The sequence below is a fragment of the Pleurodeles waltl genome, chromosome 5 (assembly GCF_031143425.1).
Source record: "Pleurodeles waltl isolate 20211129_DDA chromosome 5, aPleWal1.hap1.20221129, whole genome shotgun sequence".
In the NCBI taxonomy this organism is placed as follows: Eukaryota; Metazoa; Chordata; class Amphibia; order Caudata; family Salamandridae; genus Pleurodeles; species Pleurodeles waltl.
Genome location: NC_090444.1, coordinates 319,368,807 through 319,395,197, shown reverse-complemented (window position 1 = coordinate 319,395,197; position 26,391 = coordinate 319,368,807). Strand labels below are relative to the sequence as shown.

The 26,391-nt window shown below is 43.4% G+C and overlaps 1 protein-coding gene across 21 annotated transcripts in view; it reads left to right on the top strand.

The window, feature by feature from the left end:
• The window catches only part of NRXN1 (neurexin 1), a 1,474,248-nt gene that overhangs the window by 993,367 nt on the left and 454,490 nt on the right, over nucleotides 1-26,391 (top strand). For all 21 annotated transcript variants that reach the window (XM_069234058.1, XM_069234055.1, XM_069234049.1 and 18 more), the window contains one exon: nucleotides 12,559-12,678. In XM_069234058.1, coding sequence (XP_069090159.1) covers nucleotides 12,559-12,678 — 120 coding nt within the window. The remainder of the gene's footprint in view (nucleotides 1-12,558; nucleotides 12,679-26,391) is intronic.

Sequence of the window (26,391 nt, the reverse complement as noted above, 5' to 3'; positions counted from 1 at the left end):
CATACAAACACACACACACACACATACAGCAACACAGTGAAAATACCACAAAGTAATCCAAACCAGTTTAGAAAAATAACCAATATTTATCTGAGTATAACAAGACCGAAACAACAAAAATCAAACATACACAACTAAAGATAAAATGTAGTATAGTGCTTAGAATCCCAATAGCTCAAAACAGATTGAAGGAGTCACTTCCATCAGTCCGGTGCTATGCACGAGGGAGAGCAGCCAGCCACAGAGTTGCTTATACCTTGGTTACAGTGCACTGGAAAACTATGTGGAACCAGAGACATTGCACAGTCAGGAGGAGAGGCATCACTAGAGCCAGTATGGGGTTGGTTCCTTACTGCCACTGGGAAGGTGAGGCATCGATCCCATACTGCTAGGTAAGGAAGGTGAGGTGTCGGTACCTTACGGTTGCAGAGGAGCTGATATGACATTGCCGGCAAGGCGTTGGTTCCTTATGACAAGGTGGGGTCGGTGAATCCAGCAGGTCAGGACGCTGGGTGTTGATTTCTTGGTGTTACGATCACACCACGGGGCCACAGATGCTGCAGTGAAGTTGGTGACACGGCATTCTGGACTTACGCTGTAGTGGGACTTTGGAGGCGCTGCAGTGGTTTTAGGCCTGCATTGTTTGTTGCGATCATTGCATTCAGCGGGGGCCATGGCTCCGGTGCAGGCAGCAGCATGGGATCAGAGAGCATTTGTTCCAAAGTCGTTCTGGAAGTCAATGCACTATTTTCTTCCTTTTTGCACCAGAACTCACTTCCAAGGGCCCAGGAACTTGACTTGGCAAGTCAGGACTCTCAGCAAGAGAGCCCAGGCGCTAGTCTTTGATGGCCCTGAGACTTTTTAACAGAAGGCAAGCTCAGTCCAAGCCCATGAAGAACCGTTGGAAGCAGGATGTGGAAAGTAAAGTCAATTCCTCTCATTCCCATGACAGAAGCCACAGGCAGCAGGCCAGCACAACAAAGCAACAGGCAGAGTGGCAGTCCCTCTTACAGCATCCACTCTTCTTCCTGGCAGAATTTCCTCAGTCCAGAAGGATTCTAACTTCTTAGTGTCAGAGGTCCAGTACTTACACCCATTTCTGTCTTTGAAGTAGCCAACTTCAAATAGAAGATCTTGAGGCGCACAAGACCCTGCCTCTCCCTGCCCTGGCCCCAGACACACTACAGGATCTGACAAAAATAGGAGGAATAAGGCAAAAAGATTGAGGATAACACTGCAAAAAGGGCTATTTCCAACACTCCTTCAAATAGTATTCACAAAAAGCTGCAGACCATTTCCTCTCTCCAGGTGCCGAATTAAATTTTGGATGTACTGTCCATGATTGAACTGACAGCACATTATTAACTGGTTTGCACCTGTAACAGAATGGGAGAGTACGCCTGATTGTAAACAATTTTACTGTTCACAGTGCAGATGTAAACTTGTGCCAATCCTGTAAAAAAACACTCTAGTAAAAAGCTGACCAGCTGTTTGACCTGGCCTCTTTGATCCAGTCTCACTTTAAAGAGGAAATGTTGATTAGCTTGTGAGCAGATGTTGTATTTCACTTCATCTGCCTGCAAAGACATGCCTGGTGGTCCTTGGCATCTTGGTGACCACCTTATAAGTGGATCATACTGCTTCTCCTGACAGTTTCTTTGCCACTGCATCTGCAATATGGCACAGATACCAAGGCAAATGATTTCCTCATTTTCCTTGACCACTTCACTTTCAAAATGTGAGAACACCCTTTGTCACCATGCCACCTCAAAAGTCTGCAATCCCTTCTGTAAGACCACAGTGCCCTGGAAGTGCAATAGGCTGACACAAATGCTTGTAGGCACTATGCAACCATATATACATATATATGATGAGCAGGCTGGTACTTTGCGTTGGTAGTCCCCTGCTGGATGGCAATGCTGCTGAGCAACGACACTGGCTGGTGGCTGCTTGCTCTGAACTTTGGTGTGAACTGCACTGTCTTGCTACAAACACGTCCATTTGTGGTCACGAAAAGCACAAAAGCTTGAATTTAGAGCCTGTGAGCCACATCATTTTTCCAGGACCTGAGGGTCATCACTTGAGAGTCACAAACTCGATGCATATGGGTCCAGGAGCTGGTTGGGAACCCTTACATATCCTTGTGGTTCAAATCAGGAGGCCAGCAGACTAGCCCTTGAAGTCTCTCTGGGGTCCTGGGTTCAAGTTGAAACTGCAGGTCAAGTTCTCTTTCCCCATGCAAGTGGGCAGCAGGTCAGCACAGTAGGGCAACAGTTCCTTTAGAGCAGCATTTTGGCAGAATGGCAGTCCTCGTAGCAGCACAGCAATCCTTCTTCCTGGCAAGGTATCTACAGGTCCAGAAGTGTACTGAAGCGTTGATGTCTGATATCCAGCATTTATCCCCAGTTGTGCCTTTGAAGTGGAGGGGAAGCTTTAAGAGGCATCCCTTTGAATTCCCCAGGCATCCTGTCTTCTCTGCCCTACCTCCTGGCTAACTACAGTGGGTATGCAGCATTTTGTGTGGAGGCAAAACACATCCTATTTAAATGTAAATGGAGCTTTGCATAGCTCCTCCCGCCAATCTTGCCAGTGATGGCGCATCCAGACACACCTACACTCCCTATTGTATGTGGCAGAAAAGGAGGAACACAAAGCTCAACTGTCAGCTGCACCCAATTGTGACCTGAGGCAAGCTAAAGGCACTAAATGACTAAGGAAAGAAAATGCCAACTGTTAAACTTGCCACCCTTAAGGTGGTCTTCCATCCAACTTTTTGCATTCCTCCTCCTCTTTTTCTGATTTCATTTTTGCCGGTATTAATACTCTGCACACTTTAACACTGCTAACCAGTAATAATGTGCTGGTGCTCTCTCGTCTAAAGAAGGGAAAATTAGCCTGTCCCCAATTGCCACATTTAGGCCCATATTTATAATTTTTTAGCACACCATTTGCGCCGCTTTTTGATGCAAAAACGGCGCAAACTTACAAAATACAATTGCATTTTGGAAGATTGCGCTGCATTTCCGTCACAAAATGACACAAATGCGGCGCTAAAAAAGTATAAATATGGGCCTTAATTTACTTAGAAGTCCTCAGTAAAGTGGTCCTTTCTGTGTCTGGGCCTGTGAATGAAATGCTATCAGTGGGTCTGCAGCACTGACTGCATCACCCACTTAAGAAGCCCTTTAAAAATGTCTCAGGCTAGCCATTGCAGAACCTGTTTTAAACTGCCATTTCCACCCGGAAAAATAAGCCTTCCGCCAGGAGCAAAGCCTCTTTTTAATATAAATAAGTCACCCCCTAGGGGAGGCCCTGTACAGCCCAAAGGCAGCGTGCAATGCTTTTAAATGGTTGAACATGTATTTTTATGTTTTACATGTCTTGATAGTAAAAAGTTCTTACATTTGTTTTTCATTACTGCAAGGCCTCTATCTCCCATTGGATAACATTGGAGTTGCATTACTAAAAGTTATAAGTGTAACATCAAAATGGGAAGAGATAATCAAATCATGTTTGGTATCTCTGGAATCCTAATTTAAAATCCTAACGTGATAAAGATGGATTTTAAATTACAATTCTGAAAATGGCACTTTTAGAAAATTGGCATTTTCTTGCCGTGGCCATTTGGTGATTGCAGCCTGTCTCTGGGCAAGGTACATGAATGGGTGATTTTGGCAGTTGGGCTTTGTGTATTCCTCCTAGACAGCCATAGATAATGGGAATTTAGGTGTGACTGGAAGACCATTAGTGGCAGGATAGGAGGAGAACGTGGACATAGCCTCACTTACACCAGAATGGGCTGTGTCATGTCCCCACACAAAGGGTGTAAGAACCATGCATTGTCACTTCAGCCAGATTGGAGCAGAGGAAGAAGGGTATTCCATGCACTTCAACGCCACTGGAAGCATTAGGGAGAATTTATTCTAATTAGAATATTTCTGTGGGGTGGTAGTTTAACACAACATTTCTGTATGCCCAATCATATTACTGAACATCAGTTTAACAGATTGGGTTGTTGGTTGACTGGGGTGTGATCCCTGTTTAAGCAGCAACCACAATCTTTGTCAGTCTAAGGCACAAATATAGTATACACAGTAAGCACTACTTTGATTCACTTCCAGGCATTTAGCTTCCTACAGGAAAAAACTGATTGAGAACTCGGGTAATAAGCCAGGTACATCCAACATGTCCTGCTGGGTCAGGAAACAGGAATCCTGAACTGGAAAGCAAGGTTCAGTGATCAAGTGCCTCTTGAGAAGCAGAAAAATCGAATCCTGTGGCGCATTTACAGAGTGACAGAGAATATTTAGTTAATTTGTTCAAGGAGTGGCATTATTAACAAAGGTTAGTAAGCTTAAGTTTCAACAGAGTTTATTGTAATTACTATAAACCATCACAATATTACAACTGAGCAAGGCAAGTCAAATCTTGCAGGAATGTCCTTGCTTTTCTTCTAAATGTGAGCATTTATTGCTGGACAGCCATGACTACCCTTGAATAACAACTCAAAGGACAGCACATTTTGAAAAAGAAAAGCTCTGACACCTGGGTAACAGGGCTAACTAAGTCCCTTCCTGCTCATTGATTTGTAATACAGTATTTGGCAACCTTAACTATCAGGGCCCAGATTCATTAATGATTTGCATTGTCCTTGTGTGACGCTAGTTGTTGCAAGGCAATGCAAGTCCTTAAATGAGATTTACAAAACCGTATAAAGGGCTATTTGTACAGCCTTGCATGACTTTATAAAGAAATGTAACACAAAGCAGAGGCTTGCACCAATTTGCATTTCTTTTTGTTGTGGTATGCATTTCATCGATGGAGCATGGTAATTCCAATACATATACCCATGGTATCTGATGCAATCCCAGATTTACTAAAGGTAGTAAATCTGGGATAGTGCAAACAATTTGGTTATTTTTCCCTGTTACTTCCTCTGTCTATGGGTGATGCATGTTGTATCATCCATCAAAAGAGGATAATGCCTCTCAGGATTATTTTTAAAGAGGAAAGGTGCTCTTCCTGTGCAAATATAATTCTGACTGTAATGCAGACACCCTTGCAGCATAGCACAAGAATGCCTGCCTTGGCACTCGGGAGCCTCAAATGTATCACTGCAGGTACAGAGCTGAAGAGTGCTGTTAGACCTGGCATCCTTGGCATGGTCTCCCCTGTCTTTTTTGCCTATGCTTTCCACGTTTTGACTGTGTACTGGACTCTGTTTTTGGTACACTGGGCACTTTGCCACTGCTGACCACTGCTAATGTGTAAGTGCTTGTGTGTAAAGTGTATGAGTAATTGGCTTTTGCATGATTGGCATATTTGATTTACTAGTAAGTGCCTAGTAAAGTGCACTACAGGTACCCAGGGCCTTGAAATTAAATGCTACTAGTGGGCCTGCAGCACTGGTTGTGCCACCCACATAAGTAGCCCTATAAATATGGCTCAGACCTGCCACTGCAGTGTCTGTGTATGCAGTTTTAAGCTGCCAATTTGACTTGGCAAGTGTACCTACTTGCCAGGCCTAAACCTTCCCTTTTTATACATGTATGGCACCCCTAAGGTAGACCCTAGGTAGCCCCATGGGCAGGGTGCAGCGTATGTTAAAGTTGGGACATGCAATGATGTGTTTTACATGTCCTAATAGTAAAATACTGCCAAATGTGGTTTTCACTGTTGAAAGACTTATCTCTCGCATAGGTTAACATGGGGGCTGCCTTTAAATATCCTTAAATTGCAGTTTCCCTTTGAGAGCAGATAGAAATATGGAGTTTGGGGACTCTGAACTTACAATTTAAAAATACCTCTATGGAGTTGGTTTTTAGATTGTAAGTTTGAAAATGCCACTTTTAGAAAGTAAGCATTTACCTGCTTAAAACATTCTGTCACTCTGCTTGTTTGTGGATTCCCTGTGTTTGTCAGACTGACAATTGGGCTGTTTGTGAATTTCCTCTAGCCAGTGACACAAAGGGTCCTGGGGTGTAGCCTGCATATCCTGATGAGCCATCTGAGTTAAAGTGGAGGAAGGAGTGGTCATTTACATCTGAATGGGCTGTGCCTGCCCTCACACAATGTAGTCTCCAACCCTCTGGTGTGTGTCTGGGGTCTGGGATCTGGGATCCTGTAAACAACAGAGACTTTCCTGTGAAGTTTGCCTACTTCAAATGCAGAAATGGGTATAAGTATTGGACCCAAAACCCCAGACTTTAGATCACTTCTGGAACCAAGGGGAACCTCCGAAAAGGAGAAGAGCTGAAGAGCTGAGGAGAAGTCGTGTCCCTGCCTGTGACTGCACTTTGCTGGGCTATCCTGCAGTTGCTGCTTCTGCCTGTGAAAGGGGACAAAGACTGAACTTTTTTGTGCATTGCTGCTCGAGAAGAATCTCCGAGGGCTTGAACTGAGCTCGCCTTCTGTTTTGAAGTCTCAGAGCCATCAAAGACTTCCTCTACCAGCACCTGGACTCTCCGATGAGACTCCTGCCCTGCTGAGTGGTGCCCTATCCAGTCCCTGGGCCCTTGAAAGGTGAAGTTAGCAGAACAAGAGCTGAAATCCACAATCAGAATGACGTGCAGGGAAATTTTCGATGCACCAACTGCAACGTGGCTGATAAACGACGCGCCACCTGCTTCGCGGCTGAAATCGATGCTCCACCTTCATCGCGACTGCGAGATTGATGCATTGAGGCTGGAGAAACAACGCAAAACCTGCTTGCATCTGCTGATAATGATGCAAACCCCACGCAGTGCAGTTTTCTAACACTGTGCAACTAGATTTCTCACGCATCATCCCTAGGCGTCAAAGTCATGGTGAACCTGTGCGGATACGAGGTGCCCCATCCAGAAATCGATGTATCACTCTCTTGAGAGGGAGAAAAACGACACATCACCAACCCAACCGGAGAAGAATGCAATGCACAGCCTCACTTGCGACAAAGGAATCAATGCATTGCTGACTTTTCCGACACACGTTCGCCTGTGCAGCTTTATTTTTGACACACACCAGGTACTTTGGGGGTCATTCCTACTTCGGCGGGCGGCAAGCGGGAACCGCCGAATGACCGCAGCGCGGTCAAAAGACCGCAGCGGCCATTCTGGCTTTCCCGCTGGGCCGGCGGGCGACTGCCAGAAGGCCGCCCGCCGGCCCAGCGGGAAACCCCCTTCTACGATGAAGCCGGCTCCGAATGGAGCCGGCGGAGTCGAAGGGGTGCGACGGGTGCAGTGGCACCCGTCGCGATTTTCAGTGTCTGCAAAGCAGACACTGAAAATCATTAAGGGGCCCTGTTAGGCATGGGCAGTGTAGGGGCCCCCAGGGGCCCCACGACACCCGTTCCCGCCATCCTGTTCCTGGCGGTTTTTACCGCCAGGACCAGGATGGCGGGAAGGGGGTCGGAATCCCCATGGCAGTGCTGCGAGCAGCGCCGCCATGGAGGATTCTTTGGGGCAGGGGAAAACCGGCGGGAAACCGACGGTTTCCCTTTTCTGACCACGGCTTTACCGCTGCGGTCAGAATGGCCCCAGAAGCACCGCTTAGCGGTGCTTCCGCGGTCGTTCCGCCAGGGTCAGAATGACCCCCTTTGTCTAAAAACAACGTTTCCATTTTTTCTATGGAGTAAGACTCTTAGGCCCTCATTCTGACCTTGGCGGGCGGCGGAGGCCGCCCGCCAAAGTCCCGCCGTCAGGTTACCGTTCCGCGGTCGAAAGACCGCGGCGGTAATTCTGACTTTCCCGCTGGGCTGGCGGGCGGTCTCGTTCAGACCGCCAGCCAGCCCAGCGGGAAAGACGCTTCCACGATGAAGCCGGCTCGGAATCGAGCCGGCGGAGTGGAAGCTGTGCGACGGGTGCAGTTGCACCCGTCGCGTATTTCACTGTCTGCGCAGCAGACAGTGAAATACATGTAGGGGCCCTCTTACGGGGGCCCCTGCAATGCCCATGCCAGTGGCATGGGCACTGCAGGGGCCCCCAGGGGCCCGGCGACCCCCCCTACCGCCATCCGGATCTCGGCGGTCCGACCGCCGGGATCTGGATGGCGGTAGGGGGGGTCAGAATCCCCGCGGCGGTGCAGCAAGCTGCGCCGCCGCGGAGGATTCAATGGGGCCGCGGTACACTGGCGGGACCCCGCCAGTGGTGCCGGTCCGACCGCGGCTTTACCGCCGCGGTCGGAATCCCCATTGAAGCACCGCCGGCTTGTCGGCGGTGCTCCCGCGGTCCTCCGCCCTGGCGGTCAAAGACCGCCAGGGTCAGAATGAGGGCCTTATTCTCTTGAAATTCATAACTTGAGTTGTGTATGTTTTATTTTTGTCATTTTGGTCTTGTTTGATTTAGATACATATTGCCTATTTTTCAAAACTGATGTGGTGTCCATTTTGTAGTGTTTTCCCTGTGTGTGTTGGTACAAATATTTTACACATTGCCTCTGAGAAAAGCCTGACTGATTGTGACAAGCTACCAAGGGGGTGGGCATAGGTTATCTTGAGTTTGTAACTTCATTGCCCTGATAGAGTGAGGGTCCCTGCTTGGACAGAGTGCAAACTGACTGCCAACCAGCGACCCCATTTCTATCAAGTAACATATCTTAGAAGACATGTCGCTGTTTAGCTCTCTCCAATTTACGCAACACAGCAACTGTGCTTGCTACCCTGCGCTACGTTAACTTTTAGGAAATATACCCCCAGATCGTGGCTATTGAACATGTACTTGGTTCTTAGATTGTCCTGCGTAATGATCTACAGTGGGCCCTCAGTACATTATGTGCCCATCAGAATTACGAAACTGGCAGAGATGCCAAACCTGTCAATCCAATGTTTCGGAAGGTTTGTAGATTTTAACAACGTTTAATATGATCCCTCTTGATTTACGTTTCTTTGAAATCCAGTTTATATGACATATCATCTTCCAGTTTTCTATTTCTAAGTGTGTGTAACTAGTGATAAAAATTCCTTGCGCAAATGTCAAAAGAAGCACATGGTGCATTACTTGTGGAATAGTGGCAAGCATCAGTTTTTTTGACAGACCGCAGGAATTTCCAAACGTCAGTTACCATATTAGGTGCACTAGTAATTAGACATTCAGAATAACCTACTATTTTACAAATCTTAGAATATTTTGTCGAGTTATTCCTTTTTCTAGAGCCTAGAGTGAGATTATAAATGGGTAGGAGGGATAATGGCGGTCACGACCTTCCGCGAGGTTCTCGGAGAGTTCATTAAAGCAGAAATAACAATATGTGTGCCCTGGAAATGAGTGAAAAGGTCATTTAGAAATCCTTAACGGGGACTTCGTCCTTAATTGCAGCAGCGGCTGGAAATGGTTTGGGAAGAGGAAGTGATGGTGAGGATAATCAGTCTTTTAAAAACCGTAGAAGGCACAATCTCTGAACATGACAAATGGTTAGTCAGGAGGCAGCCATGCATTCAGTTCGTTAATGCCTTCACATCCAACCAAGAAAAAACTTTTAATTTTGCTTCATTACATGTCATCAGCTCAATTAAGCATTCTATTTGTAGTGAAATGCTGCCAAATTACTACTTTTTCATTTCAGCTTGCCTGGAGATTTATGGCTCTTAGCACTAATTTGTTTACCTTACATTGCATTTTCGCCTCAGTCCTCCCACTGTAACCCCTGTTTCACTCTATATGCTGACACTTGATTTTAACTAATTTATTTTCACTTTCCTGGTTTATTCCGGGAAGTCAGTATTTTTTCTGGATGCATTCACATTTGTTCCTCGGCTCTGTCTTCACCTCTGTCGCTCTCCCCCTCTCTCTGACTCCCATCATTGTGCTCTGAATGTCCTCTCGATAATACTGTTCTATATTAAACGATCAAATTCTCTTTTGACTTACCTATTTCAGTCTAACATTTTACCTATGAACTTTTCCTTGCCTAGTTTCTTTTTTTTCGCCCCCCACGTCACTCTCTTCATTTTTTGTTTTGCTTTTCTATCTTTTTCTGTTTTTGCCAATGTCCTTTTATCTGTTATCACTTAGCTAATTATTTTTCTTACAGTACCATGTCACTTATTAATATCTGTGACCCTCTTTCTGTCCCTTTATCTAGGCACAATTTTCCCTGTCTCACTAGTTTAATCTCTTCCCTCTCTCTAGCCCTCTCTCTGTCCCTCTTCTTATTTTTATTTTCTTACTCACTCCCTATCTCTCCGCCCTTGCATCGTTCACATTTCTATACTTTTCTCTTTAACTTCCCTCTATTGCTCTCATTCTTTAGTCCCTCCTAAACATCTTTTACAGTATTTATCCTCAAAACCTCTTCCTCTTTCCCTAACGCCTCTCCCTCCATTTCTCTCTCATTCACCCTCCCTTTTCTAGGCGTTTATTGCTATCTCTTTCTTCCAGTCTCCGTCTCTGTCCCTTTGAGACTCACCTCAAATTGTCTGTCTGCCTCCCTTTCTTTGTCTTCTCTCTCTCTCTCACTTGCTTTTTTTCTCTCTCAATCCTCCCTCTAAAAGTCTCTTCCTTTTCTCTCGCACCCTTTGTTTTAATCTCTCTCACTTCTACATCTCTTTACTTCTCTCTCTATCCATAGTTATCCCTATAAGCTCTATATTTAGCTCTATTATTTCCTTCTCTATCTTTATTCCTGTCTATATTATCTCTGTATATGACTCCAGCTCTACTTGTCTCTCACTCCTCTGTTGACACTTCCCTCTGAATGTCGATCACTTTGTACATCTCTCATCCTTTCATGCCGTCTCTTTCCCTATTACTGCCTCTATTTTAATCTTTTTCTCTTCCGCCTTCCTCCATCTTTCGCACTCTTGCCCTATTCTCTCGCACTCCCTGTCTCTTCTTCTTGCTGTCACGCATCATATCTATCTCACCCTTTCTGTTTTACCCCCTGTCTCCCACCCGGTCCCCCTCCCTGCCTTTCTCTCTTCCACTTATCTCTCTGTTTCTTGCTGCACCGGCTTTCATTCTCTCCTGCAGCCTGAAGTTGACCTGAAATGCTGCTTTTCTTATCATTTTCTTCACGTCCATTTCCACATCTCCTACTAACATTGGGTATATTTTGCTTTTTTATTTTGCTGACAAGTTGCATTGATGAAAGCTGATTTGCAAGGTAGATGGCACAGCGCGTGTGTGTAACCCCAGAATGAAACCCCCAAAGCATGCTGGGATTGCAGAACTTCATGTATAAAGTGCCCCTCTTCAAAACATTGTCATAAGGCTGTGCATTCTGTAAGGCTGTCCGTCTTGAACCTGTTGTCCAATGAGCACCCGATTGCTTGGATCGTCCCTTGCCCTAAAACATCCTGTTTTTCGAGGTAGTCTCCTGGTTATTCGGTGAAGCGTCGCGTGCCCCCTATTGTGTGTTCCTTATGGCATGCCGGGTCATTACTGAAGAGAATCCCAGCAAACTGTCTGTCACAACCCTACAGCTATTTTTTAGGGGGTGGGAGGGGGTTGATTTACGTTCATGCGAGCGTGACTTCTATGTTCGATGCTGTTTTACTCCTCATTATTTTTAATGTTATCAATAAGATGTATTTTTACGTAAATTAAGTGCACCTGGCAAACTCAAAACCAACAACACAAAAAAATACGCAGATCACAGCAGTGTGAGATGGAGGGCTGCACACTGCACGACAGCCTCCTCGCAGCAGCTTCCTAAAATGACTGCTAAGGCTGTTGTAATGCGAGGTCGCCATTGGTATCACATAACCAGTTTTCCATTGTAGCTGTCTGAATCCTCCCGACTTCATGGACGCACCACATAAACAGATTTGCATGAGCACAACGAGAATTTGTTGGCGGTAAAACCTGTTAGCAGTATTATCAGTGGTAAACCGGCGGTATTTCATTTTAGCAGTACATTCCCCCATTTCATGTTATTTTTATTGCAGTCAAAGGTAAATCCTTGAATAATTGTGGTCTGCAACTTAAAATAACAGATAGGATTCATCACCGACAAAAACCAAAAACGACCAGCATTTATCTATTTCCGCAATAAGGACAGTGATGCCCACAAAATGAAATACCGCCGAAGTAAAACAGTTTCCGTGACACCCCCAGAATCTCTTTATTCTTTTCTTCCACCGTCGGCTCCGCCAAGTTAGCGGCAGCCCGGAGACCCTTCATTTCAGAGCTCTGCGCTTCCATCTGCAGTTGCAGAACGCTTGACCCAAGTTCTCATGTTAATGTCCCCGAAGCCCGCTGTTCCTGGAACCTCTTTCCAAAGCTAATTTTAGCTACTTTGACAACCTGAATGCCTTGACTGTTCCGTCAGTTGAGTTCACGAAACACTCAAATCACACCTCAGTTCCCTAAACACATCCACGCCAAATCACGCCTGAGTTGTGCCCTTTGCTTCAAATACGCTGCGCATTTCTGGTCGGAAAGGGCTTTGTTCTTTATGGAGAGACAGTAAAGATGTGTCTGTGATTCTAGGGCGAGCTTCACCACAGGTGGATTTTTCAAAAAGTGGCTGAATATGCGAGGGGGTGGTATAAGCAGGTGTAACACGCGGGGCTGGTGACATGAAAACCCAGAAATATTGCTGTAAGTTCTAAACAAGCATCTCTTTCGCCTGTATTCCCACCAGGACCCAGCACGACGTGTCAAGAGGATTCATGCGCAAACCAGGGAGTGTGTTTGCAACAGTGGGACGGCTTCAGCTGTGACTGCAGCATGACCTCGTTCAGTGGCCCACTGTGCAATGACCGTGAGTAATTCTACGCATGCTTTTTTACAGCCTTGTAGCCGCAGGGCAGAGTCTGAGGCCAGTGCTAGAGCTGCTGGGTCCCTTCCGCTGGCGCCGTGTCTAGTAAATGAACAACCCAGGCTGCTCCTCCAGCTGAGCCGCGATCCTCGCTTGAAACACACACTTAAAACGTGTCCCTTACTTTCGTGATGGTGGAACACTACACACACTGCAACACAAACTGCTGCTCTTGTCTAAAGCCCTTCGTGTCTGCCTGGACCTGCTCAGTGTCATTCTTTGGTGTACATTGCCTCTTAGTGAGTGTTTCAATCCCATCTATGCTGCCATTTGTAATTCAGTCTGATGTGTGCTACTGTAAAAGGTCACCACTTTCAGGTAAAACCAATGACGTTCTGCGGTGACATCTTTTTAACGTTCTATGGTCTTTAAAGAGAGACGTGTTCCATCCGTGTTCCATCCGAATGTTTATTCATTTTATTTACGCGCTTTGCAAGCGCTTCTCGCTGCTTTTGGTGCCACAGGACGCTTTGCATTTTGGGGGTTATCCGAAGGAGCACATGATGAAGGGTTAATAAGCGCCGTGGTGGAACTGCAAATGCACTGCAATATAATTTCCCATGGTTGGGGTAAAATGATGAGACGCTAAGGCCCTGCGGGGTAAAATTAAGGGGCATTTTATAAAGGACTGCGCAGAGTGGCACTTTGCTAAAATTGGCAGCGCCGCGCTGCATCAGTTCTGAAACACAGGGATGCACCATATTTATAAAAATACAGCGCATCCCTGTGTTTCCCCCTGGGCCGATGCTAAATTAGCTGCCAAGGGCCAAAGCAGCCACCCTTGCGCCATGGTGCAAGGATGGCTGCGTTGCAGGGGAGATTGTTTTTGTGCAGGAAGGATTACCCTCCTGCACAAAAACAAACTTCAATGATGATTTCCTCTTTCCATGTGTGCTGCAGAATGCAGCACACAGAGAAAGAGAAAAAAACTAGGAGAAATGAAAGCATTACTCCTCGTGGCACCATGCTAATGCCACCCCTGGGGTTGCGTTAGATTTTGGCACTGCCATAGATTTATGATTTTTTTGTAAAACTGGGGCAGCGTCAAAATGCAATGGGTGTTGCTGTGGAGCACCCACAGCAATACACATTGCACGCTCCTTCCATGCAAAGTGCTGCTGTATTTACAAGGTGATGTCTAGCCACAAAAAGTGGATTAACACCACCTTGTAAAAACGGCACAGTACACAGTGCCACCATAGCGTAACACAAAAGTTATACTAGGGGCTTGTAAATATGCCCCTAGGTCTCTTCAGTGCTGCTGGGCAGACGGTAGGGCAATGGAAGCCCAGATTTATGTGAGCCATGGGTTCTGCACATAATATTGGAGGACTTAAAGGTGAAGTTGTTGCTTTCCAGCAGATAATGATTTCTGCTTAAACTCGAAGCAGAAGGGATGAGTCGTCAGGTCACCATGAAAACTCCTAAACTCTCCCTCGAATCAGAGTGGTACTTGTAAGGCATTCCAGCACATAGATCTTGAACATGTATGGACCACCTAACAAATGTTCAGTGTTTTCTTAAGTAGATATAAGAAAGGTTCAGAGTGGCCATTATCCAATACCTCATTGATTGATCGGCCAAAACATTCTAGTGAGGTTGCCAGGAGAACAACCATGTTTACATTCTGCAGCATTTTGAACTGGGGTGGTTCTGTTATAGAGGGCAATGTGCCATTTTCCATGATGCTGTACATCTGAAACCCCTTGGAGATCAGTTTTTGATAGGCTTTTCGGTACCTCATCCTAGAAAAAGCATGAACTTGATTTGGAAAAAAAGCTTTCTGGAGAGAATGTTTCTGAGTTGTCAAAATAGGAGAAACGTTGCTAGAAAAGAAAAACAGAAGGACACAAAGAATAAAGTTGTTAATTAAACAGTTGGATACATCCTACGGTCATTTATATTCGAAACAGCAACGCAGCTGTCAATGGAGGGATTTCCCTCGATAATCAAGGCCCAAGTAAAAGCTGCGGGTCTGCACATTCTAAAACGCTAGTACCCATCTCCTAGGCCCTGATTTGAAGTACACCATTACATTTCTATCCCTCTGAAAAACCCTGTTCGCACAAGTATTAGAATTGTGCACACCATTTTCTAGTAATGATACATTCCAACACATGATTTGATTTCGAAAGCACGAATTAATTCCTCCAATTTATAAATAGGAATTGCCAGAAACTATATGTATTAGGAGAAATTCATCAATTTTAATATCTGTGCTAACTAAAAAAATCAGAGAAAGATATTGCAAACACTGGTATATGGGGGCTCAATCATGAGTGGGAAGGAGAAAGGCCCTTTTTAGTTACTGATACCGTAGGCATTGGAATTCCCTGGGGGATGTTTATCACTGTCTATGACAAGTTGGAGTGTGAGGATTACTAAAACAGAGAGAAATAACAAAATACATATGGAACACTGTACATAATTCTAGAAGTAATACCCCCCATTCTCTACAGATTTTTACCAAATAATTTTGACTATAACAGGCAAAGTGTCCAGGTTAAAAACACAAGACTCACAGAGTACTGTGGATCTGAGAATCCCAGCGAGGTCAACAATTTTATTTTCTGGCCTGCAAGGACAAAGGTGCTGATCAGAACAGTTCAAAAGTGTTTTAGGTTGACATTAGATTACCATCACACACGTTACATGTTAGGGCTGCAACAAATTAGATATAAACAAAGGATCCTAATGTATTTATTATACAAAGCGACACAATTGTAGGCTCACTGTGCACAGATATGCTGCATGTAGCATCACAGTGGCAAAATGCTGCAGCTGAAAGTAAAGCAAGCATATTTCACCCAGGCGTGCTGTAAAAGAAGTATAGTTTCTTATTAGCGTCATGACTCATATAGACCAGTGATCATTTTTATGATGCACTTTATTGCCCCATCTTTGATAACCCGCAAGTGAGTGTAGTTAAATGCAAGTTGCTTCTTGTGATTAACCTATTAGCTAATGTTGCTTATATAAAGTGTGCTCTATTTATGGAAACGACTCAGTCCAAGATCAGCGTCAGCTATCTTAAACCATGAGCTATAGCACATAACCTTAAAAAAGCCCCTTCCCAGAAGAGCCGAGCCCATTCTATTTATCATGTTAAGTACTTCGCACAAGCAGTGTATTGTATTATTCATTGTATTTCACCTTGTTCAGCAGCGTCTTCATTCAGCCTTGTGAAATATCAATAACAGAAACTTGGAAGTGTCACAGCTTTCGTGGCTTGACGTAGATCCCAGTATTAAATATTCAAAGGATGTTTTTTTCATTTCATGAAAAAGTAGATACAGAAAACAAGCACCTCTTACAGAAGAGGACTTCTCTGCTTCACCCGCATGAACCTGCACCACAGCTACTCTTTCTTATTAATACAGAGTGTGATGCCTTGTGACATTTTAATGCATATTATTTGCCTGCAGATCGTTCTGTAAAATTTTGATCTATGATTCTGTTATAGGGTTTAATGTTAGTGGTATAATGTTAGTTGTTTAACAGTTGGTGTAGTTTGATCTCAACCCCTGGTAGCTATGGGACACAGTAGCCAAACTTTACTTAGCAAAAATGTGTAAAACATTTAGAAGTATCAAAGCAGTTAAAATTGAAAACACAACACACTAAAAATCCAATAAGCAAAATTACAAATATTGTCAAAATCTAGTTGAGGGAAGCGTGAACATGAATTTAAAAAAAGTTGAGTGTGGAAAACATCATAAAGCATAAAGTGCAGATGGTAGTCATGTTTGACCAAGACCTAGGCACAATTTCAGATCGACTTCAACGGAGCATGGATTGGATACGTTAAGTACATTGCTCCTACTGAAAGTCTGGAAGTCAAAAATTTCAGAAAAAGTTTCTTAGTCCAACTGGTGTGTAGGAAAAGCTTTCAAATGTTCCTAAACCTTTTGGTGCAAAAACAACAACAGGAGTAAACTTCTAAGGCAAGGCCACTAGGACCTTAGGTGAGGCACTCAGAGAATCAAAGAGTGTTAGTTAGAGACCACCACCAAAGTCCACTCTAAGTTTCAGGTGCCACATTCAGCAAAATGGGGTGCAAGTCCAATCTTTCAGGACGGCTCTCTGATAACAGATAGTAGATGCAGTCCTTCCGTTCATTCGACAGGTCCAGAAAGAGTCATTGTGAAGGATGAAAAGGCTCCAGCTTTGTAAGGTTCACCCACCTTTAAGCGTGGGACACCCTAAGGCAGTACTTGACCTCTCTGACAAATTGAATAAATGTTCCCAGGCTCTGGCCTACCTACCTTTTCAGTAGTTCCTGTTTGCTTCAGTGCAAAAATGCCCACATTGAAATGCGCTGGGGCAAATCAATGAAAGTCTTGAACCACATTAAATCTGGGTTCTGAAGACTAGGGGTGTGTAGGGAGGTAACTATACTGTACTAATCACCAGTGCCCTCTCACATCCGGCACTAAAATACAGTTTGAAGCAGGCACTGTACCCACAACATACCCAGAGACAGACATCTGGCAGGGCAAAAGCAGGGTCCTTCAGAAACCAGACAGGAGATACACAAGAATTGTCCTGGCTTCCTGTTCTCATGCTTTTAAGTGCAACAAAATGATACATGTGGCTCAACAGAACTGTCAGGCAGGGTTTGGCATTAGGGTGTCAACAGAATGGCCACAGCCCCTGCTTTGCATATTTTGTTGAAGTCAGTCCAGCCCTTTCAGGTCAGCCTATTTTATGTTCCTGGGATGAATTTCACACTTCTTTTGGCCTGAGCACAGATTGGGAGTTGGTAGAGGCTACTGTGAATTAATCTTTTGGCAGTTCAGACAGGTAAAGATAATGTTCTTACAGTTACTTTTCCTCTATATATAATTATCTGCTTTCGCCACTGAATTCGATTTTTCTTAACTATTAAAAATAATGGTTTCATTATATTTTCTAGCTTGTTCTCCTCCTGAGATACAGTATTATTAGTTAAATCTGTAGTCTCCATAGAATAGCTAAATCTGCCACAGTAAAAATACCTTCTGGACCTGGTCACTTTAGGGACATGTTAATATGAATTTTCTACCTGTCCCACTTTTAAATACCATGTACCCTACCTTATGGGCAAAAAGGTGTACGTGGGGTGACTAATATTTGAAAGGGGTTATTTTATCAAGTCACCCAACTGGTTTTACACTACAGCAGTCAGGCTACAATAATAGACCTGAAGTCATGTTTTCCCTGTAACACTAGTGGATGGAACAATACGTGCAGCCATCTACAGGTTAGATTTTAACTTTCTGTATCATAGGTGTACTTACTGCACCATATACTATGGCCTTATGAGAAAGGTAAATACCACAAGCTAGAATTAGCAATTTCTACATGTTTTTAGTCTCAGAGCACATACACTGGGAACTTGACAGCAGTGCCCCAGTATGTAGAGTCTAAAAACCAGAAATAAAAGATAGAAAACAAATAGAGATGTTTACGTAAAAAGTATTTTCTTACACAAACATAGTAAGGAAGCAATTTATGGTCACCTGGAACCCTCACTCAATATTGTTACTATCATATTATGTTGTGGCATGCATTACCAATGCTGTAGTCCCTGAAGTTAACCAATTGATTGCACTAATCTAACATGTTAAATTTCTTTGAACGTTTTTGATGTCCCAAATGTTCCTAGGTCTGTTTGTGGAGATCTTGATAGAATCCGAATGTGTGTAGCATGGAACTCTGACCACTGGTGCACCACTTTGTGCCTCATTATCACATTCCTCTACAGCATGCCCTGTTTGATGCCGAAAGACTATTCAGACAATTTATAACAGATTACTGATGCACAAACTGGAGGGATAGAGTTCATTCAAAGTTGTTAGAAAAAAACTTACCAATTCCATATGGTTTTGAGTATCTATCTATCTATCTATCTATCTATCTATCTATCTATCTATCTATCTATCTATAGATAGATAAATACTTTGGTTTCAGTTTGTACTATTTCACCTCCCGACTTAAACTAGTACATACATATTTAGATGACACTTGAAACTTTCCCAATTAAAATAAACTTGTGTATTATACTAAAAAAAGAAATCAGCTTCAATTCTGTAGCGTGACGTTTCTGGAAGGAATTGGATATTTCCTCAACACATGACACTAAGGGGCATATTTACAGGCCCTATGCACCACCTTAGCATAATTGTTTTGACACTAAGGTGTCTTTTCTGCTGTGACATATTTACAAAGTGGCACAATTCTTCCATTGTGCCACTTTGTAACACCTTGCACCACATTAGGTCTGTGTCTGGCATAATGTATGCAAGGGGGCATTCCGGCGCAGGGAGGCCTGAAAAAATGGCACAACAAAATGTACAATATTTCAATACACCATTTTTTCTGTCATTTTTAATGCCTGCTCACACCAGGCGTTAAAATGACTCACCCATTATATTCAATGGGCCTCCCTGTACTTTGATGCACTAGCATTAACATTTTTGATGTTAGTGTAGCAAAACGCCACAATAGCGTGAAAACTTTTGATGCTATTGTGCTAACGACTGATATGGTGAGCCGTATTGTAAATACAGGGCACACATTGTGTTGTTAGGTGCCGGTAGGGGGGATGCAAGAAAAGTGGCACATCATCTATGATGAGCCACTTTCTTGTAAATATGCCCCTAAAGTGTTCTGGTAATCAAAGTCTGAATACTACCCGCACTGATACAGGGAAGTCGTTTTGTGCTAGATTTCCTCCTTTAAAACAAACAGTGAAGCTTACTCACCATTTTTGTGACCATCAATATCCCTACAGGTCATTTATATTTTTAAAAGAAAAACATAATATGTATTTTTAAACCTGCATTAACACCATTACAAACAATAGTTCTGGAGAATGCACTGAAGTAGTAGATTTTTTTTTTCTCAGCACCAGCAGACTCTGAAAAGTGCTCTTTTATCTCAAAGTCACACACTTTCCTTTCGTTGTAAAAACACAGCATGCCACCCACGGTATTAGTGACAGCAGGCTGAGGAGTGAAGGCTATATTCTGAGGGCATCCAATCTTTCTGTAATAGCAGGCTTGGAAATGATTTCTGCAAACTATAGTGCAGCGATGTCACATTTCTTGTTGGGTTCATTGTATTAAGGTGCAATCATTCCATCACTTTGCATTAGCTTTCAGAGGCATGTTTGGTAACTGTGTTTGTAACGAGTTAGCCACATTTGCAAAGAAACATACCACTGTGATGCTCATTCTGGCAGGTTGTATAATAACGCTGTCACATTACATTAATAGTGAATAGTCGCAGCCCATTATGTTTCAGTGACAAAAAATATTATTACTGCTTGCTCAATTGATCCTAATGGAGGTAAGTTGCACAATGCTCCTAAAATCAAAGTATCAAAGGACTATACTGTGTAAAAATGCCGATGAACTCACATTTAAAGCGGAAATCCAATAGGGATTACTCCAGTTTCTAAATGTGCACTGGTGAGATCCCTTATTTGCATGGAGTTATGTTCCCATACCAATGAGGACACAGCACCTTGGTCTTCATACCAAGGCTTATTAGAGTTGTGGACACAGAGGGAATGGAGGGTTTCAGGAGGTTCGAGTACAGATCACTGCATAGAGATGTACCCCAGTTCGTGCAGTCAGAAGGTTGCCCATTGCGAGGAGGCAAGGGGATCCTAGAGTCCCACAGGTTCCATCCTGCTGGTGGGTGCAGTCCCTCACTGCGCCCACCTGTAGGGGGATCTCTGATTCCATTTCAAATGGATAGCCACCTCCAGTGAAAGGTGGACTGGCAGATTTAAACAGCAAGTCCACCTTCCATTAATGCTCTGTTGATCTCCAAGTAGAGCGGCATATTTATTGTAAGAGGGCTCACTGTGCCAGGCTGTGTCAAGTGCAAGTATTTAACGGAGTGCCATAGCACAAACAGGGACGATGTGCCCTATGTCTAAAATGCTCCCAGGAGTGGAAAATGTTGACTTTTAATCTGTTTATCTACTTTTGTGCCATATTAAAAAATATCAAATATTGTTCTCTAGGATGGAGAAAGTTACTTAGGAAAATTCACACCTCTTCAAATAGACAAACCTTTATGACTCTTAGCTGTTCTAGGTTATTAGTGTCTAAACAGTGCCTCTGCTAATAACATGACTGCTAATTTGTGCCATGTTCCCATCACCTAAAACAATTAGTGAACACTACTCATCATTATTTTCTATTTTCAAAAGAAAAACATAATATTAATTTTATTGACAGTGTATTGGCGCAATTGCAGGCTGTAATCCTGGGGAATACAGGCAGGAATTGAATGTTCCTCTGCATCAGAAGAGTCTGAAAGGGGTTCTTTAATCTCAAATAGACACACTCACAGTTGATTGTAAAGCACAGCATGGAAGCCATGGTATGAGTGACAGCAAGCTTAGTAGTACACACTGTATTGTGAGGGCATTCAATCTTTCTGTAATGACAGGTTTGGAAAGGATTTCACATGTGATATTTGATGCAAGTATAAAATTACAATAAATGGACAAATTTGATTGGTAGACTATAGTTAACAAAGCATCATACGAAAATGGTTGTTGATGCCACGGACTTCCATTGCTTGTTTCTTATTTATTTACAGCACAAATACAACGGGGAAAAATATTAAAGCACAGGTTGGATACTGGCAGGTTCCTCTACCAGTGCATCACCTACCCTTGGCAGGACACACACACCACTGCACTAAAATGCAGGGGTGTGCGGGTTGGCGCATGGCTGTCAAGAGGCTAGAGAGCAAAACAGCACCATATCTCAATAGATATATCACTACTGTTCTCTTTCCCTTCGAAAAACCACGTTGTACCTTGATGTAATAAATCTGTACATCGTTTTGCTCTTCTGAGAGTAACAGCACATCTTGTTTTAGGGGAAGAGGGAAAATGTCTCTTCTGGAGAAGAGGGAACAAATGATGGCAGATAAATTCTCAGCAAGACATGGCTAGGAGAGTAGTCCCAAGATTCGTATTCCAACGCCTTCAGAATTATTGGAAAAAATTAGGAATAAGGTTAACCTGACACAAAAAGACGCAGTAATTGTCAGGATTGCAAGCTTGAAGGGTCTGAATTACACTCAATCTGGTTAATAAATATAAAATCCAACCGATGTTTTCACAGTGGATTATTTCATCAAGTATACTCAGATCTGTAGTGACTCCTAAGGCTATTAGTACAATTCTGAACGAGTTGATCTATTTAAAAAACGTGCTTGTTTAGTCAGATCTGCCAAATCACTAAAGGTTAAATAATGCACTAAATCTGTTTTTGCATATTGGAGAACTATCTACTTGCATCTATCATGGTCTTCAAGAGTAGATGTTTACACGTGTACCATAAATGAATTTCCCCATTAGTGGACATGTGGCTTGTAAGTTGTCAGCTCTGTGCAGTAGGATTACTTCAGAAATAAAGCCTTACAGAGGGTGCTGTGATACAACCTTTTCTAAGGTTGATAGATGTTTGTTCTTATGAAGTGCCAAAGGTGTAGTTCAACCCGGCTTCCATAAGGAGCTTTGAAGTTCAGTCCTAAATGTTATTCCTAGCCAGTGGAAGTTTTGTCAACCTGCTGGCAATCAACAAATATGTTGCGTGCTCAGACGGCCATTTGTGGGACCCAGCCGGAGGCATAAAATTACTGGCTTACCTTCAGTTGGCAAGATAGCCAATAAGTGGAGTGGAGTGGGGTGTGGCAAGGCTTGCCAAGCTTTTTGTGCGGGGTACTAAGTGAAGAGGACAGGTACCATTTTATGATACACCTTCAGGAGCCAGTAGAGGGTTAAAATAGGTGCTTTATTGGGACACAAGTGACTGCAGTTGGTGCTCTCTTTCCATCCAGCCAACAACTAACTCAAGAAAGAACTGCACAAAGGCAGAATGAAAAACAAAACTAGAACACAGCACTATAACATTCTAGATTAAAGATACAAGTACTTTTACCATTGATGATTCATGTGAACAGACACAACATACCACCCAACCTTTCCCACAAAAGGTTCTCATACTGCCTGTTAGAAATGGGGTCTTTGGTTGGCAGTCAGGTTACCCTCTGTTCAAGCAAGGACCCTCACTATAGTCAAGGGAAAGGAGAATCACCCTCAGTTAACCTCCTCTCTACCCCTTGGGAGCGTGGCATGAGCAGGAAGGCTTAACTTCAGAAGCAATGTGTAAAGTATTTGTACCAACACACACAGTAACGCAGTGAAAACACTCAAAAATGACACAACACAGGTTTAGAAAAAACTGGACAAAATTTATCTAAGCAAAACAAGACCAAAACGATAAAAATCCAACATACAGAAGTCAAGTTATGAATTTAAAAAGAGAAAGTCTTAAATCCTTTAGAAAGCAGTGAAAATGTTGTTAGTGCACAAAAGTACCTGGGTAGCATAAAAAAAAAGCTGCAGGGGCAAGGATGTGTCGGAAAACGCCAGTGATGCATCGATTTCTCACTCGCAAGCAAGACCGTGCATCGTTCCTCCTCTGGTCGGGTCACCGTGCATCATTTCTTCTCTCCTGCAAGACAGCAATGCGTCGATCCGGACGGGCACCTCAGACCTGGGCAGGCTTAGCATTGATTTTCTGCACCCAGCGATGTCAAGAGACCACACTGCGTGGGGGCTTGCATTGTTAACAGCAGTTGCAGCGGGTTTGGGTGTCATTTCTCCAGCCACATTGTGTCGATCTCCCAGCCGCGATGCAGGTGAAGCCTCGATTTTAGCCGCGAGGCCTGCGGCGCGTTGTTTACCAGCCACAAGTTGGGTGGTATGGCGAAAGTTTCCCCGCACTGCGGTCTTTGCATGGATTTCTGTCCTTTTCCACCAGCTGTACCTTTGAAGGGCCCAGAGACAGGTTAGGGCACAACTTGGCAGATAGGACTTTCAGCAGAAAGCCCAAGTGCTGGCAGAGAGAAGTCTTTGTTGTCCCTGAGACTTCTACAATAGGAGGCAAGCTCAGTTCAAGCCCTTGGAGATTCTTCACCAGTGGGAAGTCACACAAAAGTCAGTCTTTGTTCTCTCTCAGGGAGAAACAGCTGCTGCAGGGCAACCCAGCAAAGCACAAGCACAGGCAAAGGAGCAGTACTCCTCCAGCTTCTCTTACTCTTCTCCTTGGCAGAGGTTCCTCTTGGTTCCAGAAGTAATCTGATTTTCAGGAGTTTTGGGGGCTCTTCTTACACTCCTTTCTGCCTTTAAGTAGACCTACTTCAAGTCGAATTGGCAGTTTAAAACTGCACTCACAGACACTGCAGTGGCAGTTCTGAGTCATGTTTACAGGGCTACTCTTGTGGGTGGCACAACCAGTGCTGCAGGCCCACTAGTAGCATTTGATTTACAGGCCCTAGGCACCTCTAGTGTGCTTTGCTAGGGACTTACTAGTAAATCAAATATGCCAATCATGGATAAGCCAATGTACACTTATAATTTATACAGAGAACACTTAGACTTTAGCACTGGTCTCCAGTGGTAAAGTGTCTAGAGGAAACAAAAACAGCAAAAACTGAGTCCAGCACACAGAAGCAACCTGGGAAGTAGAGACAAAAAGTTAGGGGAGACCATGCCAGTGATGCCAAGTCTAACACTGCCTATGTGCTTCATAAAAGTGAAAGCAGCTTATAAATCAAGGCTTCTGTTTCTTTAATACATGTTCATGATTCCACTAGTTATATGTGTGTTTTTTTTGTTGTTTTTTTTAGTATTGTACTATTTACTACCTCAGCTAGTCAGTGCTCTACAATTTCCTAGAATTTAAAATAAGGCCTACATTGTGTTCACTGGAGCAAATAATAGGTAACTTACTCTCTCAGTACATCTCACAGTCGATTCCACAATCCTTATGTCTACAGGTCATGGAATATATAGTTAAATGTGGCACAGCGACAAAACAATACAGACATTAGTCACTGCTGCGCATGAGGGTGCCTGTTTGGCAAGAACGCTGCATGATGAAATATTACCTTTGTTTACTGTGTATTCAAAGATGACATGAGCCGAACACCTGGTCCCTGAATCTCTCTTGCAGCGCACTATCATTGCAAGTGAGCGCCAATGGATTCTGGCGCTCCAAAAGAGTGAATACTATTGAACCGTAATCTCCATGTTAATCATTCACCTTGTTATAACCGAAAGGAAATTGCAGAAGAGCTCATTTATACCTGTTACACTTTACAACAAATGGGCATAATTTCTAAACATATACGGTGCCCCCATTAATTCCAGGTCATAATTTTATTAATAACATTGAATTAGTATAGCAGTTTGATGTAAAATTAAAACAAGAGCCTTCATCTCTTCTGTTAAAAAAGAAAAAAAAAAACGGTGTGGCTCGTTGCCAAGAAACTGTGTGAACCTGAGGAAGAGATTTTGCACTTTCCAAAGGATGAAAAGTCTGAACCGTGCCAGGGATCTTTCCCAAGTAGCAGGCATTTCATTAGGTGGGCAAGTTTAAGTAGAAATGGGTTTTGGCACTGCCCCCGCCGCTCTGGACTCGAGAAACAAGATAACATTGAGATGCAGTCACTTGGAACACAGAACACCTCTCCGGCTCACAAAGGACGGTCCCCGAAGGCCTCACTGGTTCAGCGCTCATTTACCTTTCAACGGTGGGCTCTTTTATCTCGCTGCACGGCCACGTGACCTGTTTCATCAAGTTGGCAGGTGGCAGCGAGCCTGTAATTATAATCTTGATTGCATAGTTCCAGGGCACAAAGGAAAAACCATGGCAATGCACTCGGGTGCCTCCACAGAAGTGGTCACATATGCTTTTTCTATTTAATATCAGACATACACCTTGGCTCTACAATAAAACTATTAGAGCTGTGAAAGATATGCTTTTAATATTGGCAAGAACTGCAATAAAAATCAATCAAGGATCTCAAATGACACTACTATAAATAGCAGCACGAAATGCATTCAGGCAAACAGTCAGATTTAGAGGACCTCTCCGTTCATTATAATTTAGCTGGTGAAAGGGCGTTATGTGCACTACCTCTTCTCGCAGATTTTTTTCTTCCTAACAATTAGTAAGAAGACAGATTAATAGGGTGTGTTCAATTGCTGCTGTTTTGCTGAAATCCAAGATAGCCTTTAGTTTTAAATAAAAAGTCCGCAGCTCTCCTCATGACACATACAACGGCAAATGCCATTTTTAATCCAAAGGTTGCAAAGCACGCATTCGTTCAGAAAATACGCTCTGATGCTATCAGCATGCCCATTTTAACACTGATGATATAACATTCCCAACATCTGCACTTTAATAGTATTATTTCCTATGTGTAGCAAATTTTCAGTGTAAATTGAATATCAAGTACTTCTTGACTTTATATCAGCTGATTCTGTCTTGTCACATAAAATTCAATTTTAAAAGAAATGACACTTTTTCTTATCACCAGCAACCACATTATGTTCTAGATCGCAATACAAGCAAGACTTTAAAATGTGCAATGGTGCAACTTTTTTTCTAGTAAAAATCTCACATTTCCTGAAAATATGTGAAAAATCGAAATAATGCAAAGTTGTATGACAGTTGAGCTTTCACATACAGAGAAACGTGGATGGGCCAACAATTGGGATCTCTGCAAATCTGTGTTTGAGTGATAAAACCTCTGCAGAACCCCAGCAAGCTTACGCTATAGCTTTGAAATCCC